We start from the raw sequence: 12,282 nt of genomic DNA, 5'->3' as shown, positions 1-12,282 counted from the left end.
TTCTATTACTGTCATTTCATATTCTGAGATAAAATAAGGAACGTATCAACTATTTTCGTAGAATCTTAGCCATATCACAAGCAGGAAAGTTCTTTGAGCAGTTCCACAAAATCGGTTGTGGACGTGCCGAGGGTAACCAATAATCTTTATTTTTATTATACGGAAGTACTTTATTTTTTGTTTAGGCTATCTAAAAACGGATTGTAGCAGTATAGTATGTATTCTCTGAACTCGTCACTAGGACGAATTTTGGCTGTAGATGGAGGCAATTACTGTAACGTTGTAGATTTAAAGCAAGTATGACCAGTATGGGAAGGGACAGGAATGGGGAGAATGATTTAAGTGTGAAGATTTGCTAACCAGAGCAGAGTTTAATGGATTTCCAATTTAAAGACATGCTACAACTCACTATATGCATATGTCTAAAATATTTTAGAATTTGTTTTCTTGGGTCACCCGTATACGAAATCAAGCTTTCGTATGGAACTATATTTAATATGGATCATTCAGTTTGAACTTTGGTATATTAAAATTCCCCATCCCTAGAGGTTAAAATACTAATATCAGAACACTTGGCTCTCATCTAAGGCTAATACAATTTCTCATTTATACTTTCTCATTAATAATGGCACAATTTTATGCGGAAATATTTTAAAATAATTTCGGTCCAAACAGATTGAGGAGGAGCGACGCCTTTGGGGCTTTCGAGCTTGCTTTCTTCTTTTTTCTGCTCGTGGCATCTTCTGAGTGAGAGGTGTCCTCAGCAGCCAGCGTGTCCTTCGAGGACACAGATGGTACCGATGGTTGTGGTGGGGGTGGAGGTACGACGCTCATGGCCGCCCTCTCCGCCGCCTCGGTGGACAGATGGTGCTCAGGAGAGGCCGATAGCTGTGGCTGCATCACGGTCCGCGCTGTCCGTTTTCTTTTCTCTGCAGTTATCGTCGGCGGTTCTTCAGCCTGTGGACATGTTAGATTACGTGCGGCTTTGTGTGTGAGCTCAGCACTCAAATACAGTAGTGGAAGTCTATAAGAGCAAGGTTCCTACAAAAGGAGTACAATCTTTGAGGCACATATGTATGAAATTTATTATGATAGTACTAGATACAGGTAAGACAATCATGATGGAATTTCACAGTTTCGTAACAATTAACAAAATAAGGCGTCTACATTGCCTGGATGGAAACTGGTATAAAGGCAACCTCTGCCCGGTTGTATCATTGCAGTGTTAGTACTTTGTGTAACTTCCGTTTTTCCTAATTACTTCAAATTCTCTCAGCATTGACCTCATTATTAGTAGTTCTAGCAGTGAAATTGTCACCCGTTCTTTTCGTATCGCTCTTTTCAGCTCAAATAAGGCCTCAAACTACCTTCTATTGCGATAAACACGTTTTGGAAGTAATTAACGAAAGTCTTCCAAGAGGTTCAGATCCGGGCTACGCGCAGGCCACGGCAAGACATCGTCATCTATCTTCCGACGAATTTTTGTTTAGACGAGGAAATCGCACAGATGCATTCTCCTGTTGAAACTTTGAACTTTCGGCACCTAAGTCCTCATATATTGAAGTCCGTTCGGTCTGTAGCATCGTAGTGTGCAGATTAAAGTCCATTATAGTGTTCAGCCAGGCAATGCGTGATTTACCTTTACCGCAGAAGACTACGCAATTCATATTTCCACCAGCGAAATTCTGTTCTCCCTTACTGACTACTGTCTTCTCATAGCATGGCAATAATATGGAAATACATCTGACCCATCTCATCACTGAATATTACTATCCCATTCTGAAATCCATGACATGTTTTTCAGCAAACTCCAATGTAGCCTACTGATGTATGGATGGTAGAACGGACTGTGCAGTCGTTTCCTGAATGCAAGATGTTTGTCACGTCAAAATTTGTCGTACACGTCTGGCAGTTCCTGGTAACTGTGAATAAGCAACAAGGTGAGATTAACAGGTTGCGCCCGCCGCCGCCCCCCCCCCCCCCCCCCACTCCCTTTGTGCAAAATTTGCCGTTCAGATAGCTCAATTTTCTATCTTGGCCATATTTCCTGCTATTTCCGTGTCGTTCGCCTATCGCAGTTATCAATCACCTTACTTATAAGTTCACCTGTTTGATGATTTGACGATTAGAGTGACTCATTTCCTTGTATGTGCTGATTTTTACTTCATTACATGATAACGTTTTCCTAGTGGCTTTGTCACAATCGTGGTTTATGTACACAACAAACACTGTTCACTAATGGTGTGTTTCCTATCAGTAGTAAAGGGATGTACTCACATTAGCACTGCACATAGACTGCCTTTATGCCAAATTGCAGCCCCCTACAACCTTAGTCAGTGGCTGATTGGTTGCATGATTTGGAGGGGAGGGATCAAACATCAATGCAATGAGTCCAATGACCTAGGATGGAAGAGAGCAAGGGAGGAACACCACAAACAGCACAGTCCAGTTAAAAAAAAAAAAAAAAAAAAAAAACCACACACACACACACACACACACACACACACACACCATAATCAAGATACAGTGGGGACGACACCAGGTGAAGACAAAAAAGGAGAAACAGATCAGCACAATGGACCACATAAAAATGGAGGGGTAAGGTGGGAAGAACCTAGTTGGTGCAGAGGCAAGGTCAAGGCCTCTGCAAGCAACCTCTACGCTACCTGCGGGACTCGCTCGACTGGAAGACTCAAGGTACAAACCCATTTCACTAAGAAAACCAATAACGTACGTAACTATGCAAGGGTCGTGCTCTGACACCCAATACAAGGAAGCGGGAGGGCGTATTTAGTCTGTAGAGCTCTGCAACTACAGAGGTGGGCGGTAGCACATTGCCGAATAAAGAAACTACGAGTCAACCTAGTACAACCAGTATGAAGACGGCGGAGAATGGTAGATTCCGGCCAGAAGAGGCAGTAGTAAGAACGTCTCATGCACAAAGTTTATTAGACGAGGGGGTAGCCTACCAAGAGTTAGTCCACAACTGGACAAAAAGGGATTTTATGTAAATCTGGTTGGGGGGGGGGGGGGGGGAGAGGGAGTCAGAGTGGGGAATAAGTGGTCGTCCCTCAGCAAGATGATAGCAAGTTCATTGCCTGCAATGTGTGTTCAGGAACCTAAAGGAAGTCAACCAAATAAACATCACATAGATCAGTGAGTAGGTTGTGGATGGCAGATACCAAGGGTTGGTGGGAAACACCGAGCAACAGGGTGGATGGCACTTGTTGGGTCTATACGTAACAAAACTCGCGTGAGGAAACAATTTTTATTAAACGGAGGTCCTGATAGACGACCATTAATTGTGCAGTAAACACTCCACATGTGGCAAGTAAGAGATGGCATTCTGTGCCAACAGAAGTTGTGATGGCATATGCCGCATTATCAGCAGATGTAGATCCATTCGTGTATAAATCAATGGCATCCTAAAACTCCCAGAAGAGCTTTTGAAACCAACAACGAAACGCCTTTGGAGCGATGGACGCTTTCAGTCCCCAGAAAAAAATACACCCTAATCGGTGGCCGTGGAACTAACCGGTAGCGGGGGTTGGTCGGAGAAAAATGTGGAGAAGAGGATAAGGAGTGGCGACGGAAATTGTCATGGGGAAAAGTGAGGTGGAGCCCAACGAGTAAGTCCACCTGAGGGCAGGCAGCAGGTTGGCGACAGCCCGAATCTGCCAGGAGATTAGAAGATTAAGAGGGAGCAGGGGGGTAGGGTATCAGAAGGTGGGACTGCCAAATCAAAAGCAGAATGATCCCAGCATTAACTGTAAGACTATTGACAGGGCTAGTACAAAAGACATTGGTGGCTAAACGTACACTATGGTGGTGAACTGGATCCAAGAGGAACAACGAGGAAGGGACAGCTGATCAATAAACAACAGCATACTCCAGACATGACAGAACCAATGTCTGGTAAAGGTAGAGAAGACTAATGATCCACAACTCAATAGGTCTGGGAAGCGAAGCGAAGAACATCGACTTTTTTAAAACAGACAATGGATAAAGTGTAACCAAGTAGGCTTGTTGTCAAAAGCAGATCCAAGAAACGCAACTGGTGGACCAGTCACTTGTTGGGCGTCGAGCTAGAATTGTGGATAAGGATGGCCTATAGTATAGCGACAGAAATGCATCAACCTGTTCTTAAGAGGTACGTGAGTGTCCACATGGAAGCACACACTGGAGCTGTCGTTCTGCAGAGTCCACCGAATAGGAGCTAACCGAAATACAGAAATTCACATGAAGAGCAGGGGTGACCTACGTTTCGATAGATGCCCCAAGTCGATTGAGAGAGATTGTGAAAAGGATAGTTAATACCGAAGACGCCACTCAGAGCGCAAGGAGGATGTGATGGCGCCAAGCTGTGATTCAGACATTGCAAAGGCCGAAGAAAACTGCAGCAAGATAGCAGCACTGAGAAAGTCTTGCTGAAGTGCGGTTTCTGATCAAAGTAGATGATTGCTCGGAGACTGTCCCTCCTGAAAACTGCATTGGTAAGAAAAGGTTGCGAGATTCAAGGGCCCAACTGAGCTGACGAGCCACCATCTGTTCAGATAAGTTACAGATGACATTGGTCAGGCTGAAGCGCTGGTAACTACCGAAGGTCGACGGATCGTTGCTAGGCTCAAGGACAGGAACCACATTACTGAGAGGCCAAGCTGTCATAGCAGGCCTCTGGCGTGAGAGACGCTAGTGTAGGTGTCCTGGGACGGAGATCCATCACTGGCAGGCCCTGAAGAAGGGGGTGCACTTCTTCAGCTGGGAGGAGGGGAGCAGCACATGGAGTCGAGCGCGTGCGAACTGTAGGGGAGGGGGAGAAACAGAGGGCTGGGGTAAGGATGAGGGGAAAGGCTAGAGAGGCAAAAGTAGAAGACATCGATACTGGATGGGGTCGGTCACATTTTTGACGAGTCTCGGTAGTAGATAGACTATCAAGGGACTTATCTTTTCTTTCTTGTGAGGTGGGCAGTCTGGTGGGCTTTGAAGGGGCAGTCATGACAATTTACACACAAGTAGTGGAACACAAGCGCCTCCCCATGGAGTGGGTGTCCACTGTCATTACACAATGTCCGCCATGCAGTGAGAAGACACATGCGCAAAACGCAAGCACTGAAAGTACCTTATGGATGGCGGTATGTACGGCTTTAAGTCACATCACTAATACATAACCTTGACCACCCTCCGGCATCTCTCTTGAAAGCCAGAATAGAGGCTTCCATATTTGTGAGGGTTAATAGATACCAGGATGTGCTTAGACTAACAAGGACGAAGAGCTGCAGATTGGGGGCAGAAGAAGTCTTTATAAACAGTGGGCCTAACCGCATCTTAAATAGAGACTCCATTTCGCCAAAGTTGTCCGCGATATTTTTCCGCTTTGTGGCGGCCCTAGCGCAGATCAACAGGAAAGAGTTTCATCCCAAGTCGGCAAGACTGGCCCCCTCCAAGGGTGTAGCCAAGGGAAGGGAAGGCTGCAGGTTCGTATGAAGCAGCATTCAATGATTTGTTACGACTAGGAGAGCGGTTTGAGAACAGCCGGATTTATACACCTTGACATGCTTCATGCATCAAGCATCCTCCTGAAACCACCCACTCTGCTGACAGTTCACCAGCGCGTTTTGCCGTCAGAATGGAAACCGACCGCCTGTAAACGCAAGCCATCGGCTGATAACTTTAAGAAAGCACCACACTCAGAACGTTTTGTTGCTTAGACAAACCTTCTGCTTCAACAGGTAAGAGAAAGAAACGTTAATCCACACTGGAGCATGAAAAAACATGCTCTGGCCGCAATTCTCAAAGCACGAGCAAACAAAATTGTCAAAATCCAGATAATGTGGTGGATCGAAGTAGAAAACAGTGAGAACTGAAGGGGTGCATTTCCAGGCAAAGAGAAGCACCTCACTGGTCCGCGTTTGCTGCTCTCCGGTTCATCAAGACTGGCGAATACCAACTGTCAAGACGCGGCCGTCTCCGCACGTCATTCCGTCAAACAACCTTACAGCAAAACTCCCCCACTGACGGCCCGCAGCTCACTCCTTAACGGAACCAGCAGAGGGCTTTTTCTATGCTCTGAACTAGTACGATCTCTGACTTTACCCGCATCGATACAGATACACGGACGATTAACAAGTTCAATCGAGACACTTATCAAAAGCAAACCACGTTAAGCCGGACTAAAATCAGATTGAATAATTTATTGATTAAGAGGGGTTATGGCACCAAACGGTGGGGTCATCAGTCCCGTGATTCCAAAGAAACTAGTATCAGAACTAACCTGCTTGCAACTCTCAGCCGCAGGTTTAATTTTTTTCAATCATTTGCTCCAAATTAGGCTATAAAGTGCTTCTCCAATACTAGGGCTCTCCCTGGATTTATACATTGATACGCGAGTTGTAGGAAGATTAGAATGATACCTCGACTGAACTGGTACTTCTTAATCCACAACAGCAAGCTTTTAACACGATTCTCATTGAAAGAATTTATTTTTGGCGCTGTTAGAATAACATCTCTAAGTAATCCATACCCTTAACGGTGGCTTCAAAACCTACTGCTGGAAGCGCGTTCAACAATTCATCGTTTTAGGGCACTGGTTTATTGAAATTATTGACTGAGGCAAGAGTTGTGGCCGCAGAACTCTAAAATGCCAGAAGCACTGAATTCTCTAGCGATAATGACTTCTGATTTAAGACTCAGCTTTCCACTATCTACTTTAAGAAGTCTTAGTGCTACCGGGACTGAAAACCCTATTCCATATAAGATTGACATGTGTATATGCGGGAAGGCGATATCTCCACGTTGGTGACATCACATACTGGGATAACAAAGCATTTTTTTACCATCAGGCCAAAGAAGTAGTTGCAGTAGGGCACACAATAACTGAGCTCCAAATACGGGACTATTTAGAGGCATGATGCTTTCCATGTAAATGGGCGCAGACATACCTAGTCTAGAACTTAGTAATAATATGCGTGGCAGCTAAGTGATGTGTAAATTCGTCTGATCATAGGGTACGAGGCTGTTTTCGAGTACACTACCTCTACAGATATCCCTATTTGATTAATGGAGTACAGGTGTAGACACACCTTAACAGTAATTACGTGTGAAGTGTGAAGTGTAAGGCGTTCCAAACCTATTTTTGCAAACTTGGTAGAGTATATTTCCGCAATGGGAATAGGTAGAAACGTGCTGTTTGCGGAACTATCACGTATTATTATCTTTCCTTTCTCAGACGTTATGTCTGGTCAAAAATGGAAAGTGACGCGGACCTTGATCAAGCGTGACTTCCTTTTAACTGTACGGTATACGTTATATTGCATTTAGGAACCTTCGGGTGATTGAATATGTATCAATAATTACGGATTTCTGTAGTTGTATATACAAGTTTGGATGTAGCTGTATTGCATTGATGTACTGGTGCATATTGTGTGGTATGACTACTGTAGTTGATAGTATAATTGGTATAATGTCAACTTTATCCTGATGCCACATGTCCGTGACTTCCTCAGCCAGTTGGATGTATTTTTCAATTTTTTCTCCTGTTTTCTTTTGTATATTTGTTGTATTGGATATGGATATTTCGATTAGTTGTGTTAATTTCTTCTTTTTGTTGGTGAGTATGATGTCAGGTTTGTTATGTGGTGGTGTTTTATCTGTTATGGATCTGTTATGGTTCTGTTCCAGTATAATTTGTATTCATCATTCTCCAGTACATTTTGTGGTGCATACTTGTATGTGGAGACGTGTTGTTTTATAAGTTTATGTTGTAAGGCAAGCTACTTTTGCTACATTGTCATGTCTTCTGGGGTATTCTGTATTTGCTAGTATTGTACATCCACTCGTGATGTGATCTACTGTTTCTATTTGTTGTTTGCAAAGTCTGCATTTATCTGTTGTGGTATTGGGATCTTTAGTAATATGCTTGCTGTAATATCTGGTGTTTATTGTTTGATCCTGTATTGCAATCATGAATCCTTCCGTCTCACTGTATATATTGCCTTTTCTTAGCCATGTGTTGGATGCGTCTTGATCTGTGTGTGGCTGTGTTAGATGATACGGGTGCTTGCCATATAGTGTTTCCTTTTTCCAATTTACTTTCTTCGTATCTGTTGATGTTATGTGATCTAAAGGGTTGTAGAAGTGGTTATGAAATTGCAGTGGTGTAGCCGATGTATTTATATGAGTGATTGCTTTGTGTATTTTGCTAGTTTCTGCTTGTTCTAGAAAGAATTTTCTTAAATTGTCTACCTGTCCATAATGTAGGTTTTTTATGTCGATAAATTCCCTTCCTCCTTCCTTTCTGCTTAATGTGAATCTTTCTGTTGCTGAATGTATGTGATGTATTCTATGTTTGTGGCATTGTGATCGTGTAAGTGTATTGAGTGCTTCTAGGTCTGTGTTACTCCATTTCACTACTCCAAATGAGTTGGTCAATATTGGTATAGCATAAGTATTTATAGCTTTTGTCTTGTTTCTTGCTGTCAATTCTGCTTTCAGTATTTTTGTTAGTCTTTGTCTATATTTTTCTTTTAGTTCTTTAATATTTGTATTATTTATTCCCATTTTTTGTCTGTATCCTGGATATTTATGGGCATCTGTTTTTTTCCATCGCTTCTATGCAGTCGTTGTGGTTATCCAATACGTAATCTTCCTGTTTAGTGTGTTTTCCCTTGACTAAGCTATTTTTCTTACATTTGTCTGTTCCAAAAGCCATATTTATGTCATTGCTGAATACTTCTGTTATCTTTAGTAATTGGTTGAGTTGATTTGTTGCTGCCAGTAGTTTTAGATCCATGTATAGCAAATGTGTGATTTTGTGTTGGTATGTTCCAGTAATATTGTATCCATAATTTGTATTATTTAGCATGTTGGATAGTGGGTTCAGAGCAAGGCAGAACCAGAAAGGACTTAATGAGTCCTTGGTATACTCCACGCTTAATCTGTATTGGCTGTGATGTGATATTTGAATTTGTTTGGATATTAAGTGTGGTCTTCCAATTTTTCATTACTATGTTTAGGAACTGTATCAATTTAGGATCTACTTTTTATATTTCCAATATTTGTAGTAACCATGAGTGGGGTACACTATCAAAAGCTTTTTGGTAATCAATGTATGCGTAGCTTAGCGACCTTTGTTTAGTTTTAGCTTGATATGCCACCTCTGCATTTATTATTACTATTATTATTGACTTTTTTTTTCTCAGACTTAAGTCTGGTTAAAAATGGAATGTGACGCGGACCTCGGTCAAGCGTGACTTCCTTGTAACTGTATGGTATATGTTATATTGCATTTAGGAACTTTCGGGTAATTGAACATGTATCAATAATTACAGATTTTTGTAGTTGTATATACATGTTTGGATGTAGCTGTATTGCATTGATGTACTGGTGAATATTGTGAGGTATGACTCCTGTAGTTGATAGTATAATTGGGATAATGTCGATTTTATCCTGATGCCACATGTCCTTGACTTCCTCAGCCAGTTGGATGTATTTTTCAATTTTTTCTCCTGTTTTCTTCTGTATATTTGTTGTGTTGGGTATGGATATTTCAATTAGTTGTGTTAATTTCTTCTTTTTATTGGTGAGTATCATGTCAGGTTTGTTATGTGGTGTTGTTTTATCTGTTATAATCGTTCTGTTCCAGTATAATTTGTATTCATCATTCTCCAGTACATTTTGTGGTGTGTACTTTTATGTGGGAACGTGTTGTTTTATTAGTTTATGTTTTATGGCAAGTTGTTGATGTATTATTTTTGCTACATTGTCATGTCTTCTGGGGTATTCTGTATTTGCTAGTATTGTACATCCGCTTGTGATGTGATCTACTGTTTCTATTTGTTGTTTGCAAAGTCTGCATTTATCTGTTGTGGTATTGGGATCTTTAATAATATGCTTTCTGTAATATCTGGTGTTTATTGTTTGATCCTGTATTGCGATCATGAATCCTTCCGTCTCACTGTATATATTGCCTTTTCTTAGCCATGTGTTGGATGCGTCTTTATCTATGTGTGGCTGTGTTAGATGATACGGGTGCTTGCCATGTAGTGTTTTCTTTTTCCAATTTACTTTCTTTGTATCTGTTGATGTTATGTGATCTAAAGGGTTGTAGAAGTGGTTATGAAATTGCAATGGTGTAGCTGATGTATTTATATGAGTGATTGGTTTGTGTATTTTGCTAGTTTCTGCTCGTTCTAGAAAGAATTTTCTTAAATTGTCTACCTGTCCATAATGTAGGTTTTTTATATCTATAAATCCCCTTCCACCTTCCTTTCTGCTTAATGTGAATCTTTCTGTTGCTGAATGTATGTGATGTATTCTATATTTGTGGCATTGTGATCGTGTAAGTGTATTGAGTGCTTCTAGGTCTGTGTCACTCCATTTCACTTCTCCAAATGAGTAGGTCAATACTGGTATAGCATAAGTATTTATAGCTTTTGTCTTGTTTCTTGCTGTCAATTCTGTTTTCAGTATTTTTGTTAGTCTTTGTCTATATTTTTCTTTTAGTTCTTCTTTAATATTTGTATTATCTATTCCTATTTTTTGTCTCTATCTTAGGTATTTATAGGCATCTGTTTTTTCCATCGCTTCTATGGAGTCGCTGTGGTTATCCAATATGTAATCTTCTTGTTTAGTGTGTTTTCCCTTGACTATGCTATTTTTCTTACATTTGTCTGTTCCAAAAGCCATATTTATATCATTGCTGAATACTTCTGTTATCTTTAGTAATCGGTTGAGTTGTTGATTTGTTGCTGCCAGTAGTTTTAGATCATCCATGTATAGCAAATGTGTGATTTTGTGTGGGTATGTTCCAGTAATATTGTATCCATAATTTGTATTATTTAGCATGTTGGATAGTGGGTTCAGAGCAAGACAGAACCAGAAAGGACTTAATGAGTCTCCTTGGTATATTCCACGCTTAATCTGTATTGGCTGTGATGTGATGTTATCTGAATTTGTTTGGATATTAAGTGTGGTTTTCCAGTTTTTCATTACTATGTTTAGAAACTGTATCAATTTAGGATCTACTTTGTATATTTCCAAAATCTGTAGTAACCATGAGTGGGGTACACTATCAAAGGCTTTTTGGTAATCAATGTATGCGTAGTGTAGGGACCTTTGTTTAGTTTTAGCTTGATATGTCACCTCTGTATCTATTATCAGTTGCTCTTTACATCCTCGTGCTTCTTTGGAGCAGCCTTTTTGTTCATTTATAATTTTGTTCTGGGTTGTATGTGTCATTAATTTCTGTGTAATGACTGAAGTTAATATTCTGTATATTGTTGGTAGGCATGTTATGGGGTGATATTTAGCTGGGTTTGCTGTGTCTGCTTGATCTTTAGGTTTCAGATAGGTTATTCCATGTGCAAGTGTATCAGGGAATGTGTATGGGTCTGCAATGTAACTGTTAAATAATTTAGTTAGATGTGAATGTGTTGAGGTGAACTTCTTTAGCCAGTAATTTGCTATTTTATCATTTCCAGGGGCTTTCCAATTGTGTGTAGAATTAATTGCTCGGGTGACTTCATGTTGCAAAATTATCACTTCAGGCATTTGTGGTATCATCTTGTGTGTGTCTGTTTCTGCTTGTATCCACCGTGCATGCCTGTTATGTTGTACCGGGTTTGACCAAATGCTGCTCCAGAAGTGTTCCATGTCTGTTATGTTTGGTGGATTGTTTATTTTAATGTGTGTGTTATCCATTGTTTGGTAAAATCTCTTTTGGTTTGTGTTGAATGTTTGGTTTTGTTTCCTTCTATTTTCACTTTTTTGTATCTTCTAAGTCGTTTGGCCAATGCTTGCAATTTCTGCTTTTTTTCATCTAATTGCTCTATTGCTTCTTGTTGCGAGATTTTACCTAACCTTTTTCGTTTTTTGTCTGATATTTCATTTCTTATAAATTGTGTTAGCTGTCCGATGTCTTTTCTCAGTTTTTCTATTCTGATCTGTAACCTGTGTTGCCATGCTGGTTTTGTGCGTTTCTTCTGTGTGTTGGTTTGTTCTGATCTCTGCCTAGTGTGTATATTTAGTGTAGTGAGTGCTCCTATATAAACCAGTAGTTGTAACTCTTCCATAGTTGTGTTTTCATTTATTTTGTTGTGTATGATTGTGTTGATAGTTTTTATTGTTGTTTCGACTTGTGGGTTATTTGGCGGTCTATGCAAGAATGGTCTAATGTCTGTATTTGTGTCTTTGTATTCTATATATGTCAGCTGAAATTTCTCTTCTATATCTAACACGTGTCTCTCTTCGTGTTCTATTTGTGCTTGTTCTGGTGGCTGTCTTAAG

The 12,282-nt window shown here is 40.7% G+C and overlaps 1 protein-coding gene across 1 annotated transcript in view; it reads right to left on the bottom strand.

Annotated features, from left to right (window-relative positions):
* Positions 1-404: 404 nt before the first annotated feature.
* Positions 405-12,282, bottom strand: part of LOC126191210 (uncharacterized) — a 78,451-nt gene continuing 66,573 nt past the window's right edge. Inside the window, exon 7 of the mRNA XM_049932011.1 lies at positions 405-957. Within this exon, the coding sequence (XP_049787968.1) occupies positions 652-957 (306 nt within the window). The 3' untranslated portion in view covers positions 405-651. The remainder of the gene's footprint in view (positions 958-12,282) is intronic.

Source organism: Schistocerca cancellata, chromosome 6 (assembly GCF_023864275.1).
Source record: "Schistocerca cancellata isolate TAMUIC-IGC-003103 chromosome 6, iqSchCanc2.1, whole genome shotgun sequence".
NCBI classification, from domain to species: domain Eukaryota; kingdom Metazoa; phylum Arthropoda; class Insecta; order Orthoptera; family Acrididae; genus Schistocerca; species Schistocerca cancellata.
The sequence above is the reverse complement of the archived record's forward strand: the minus strand, read 5'-3'. Positions and strand labels throughout refer to the sequence as shown.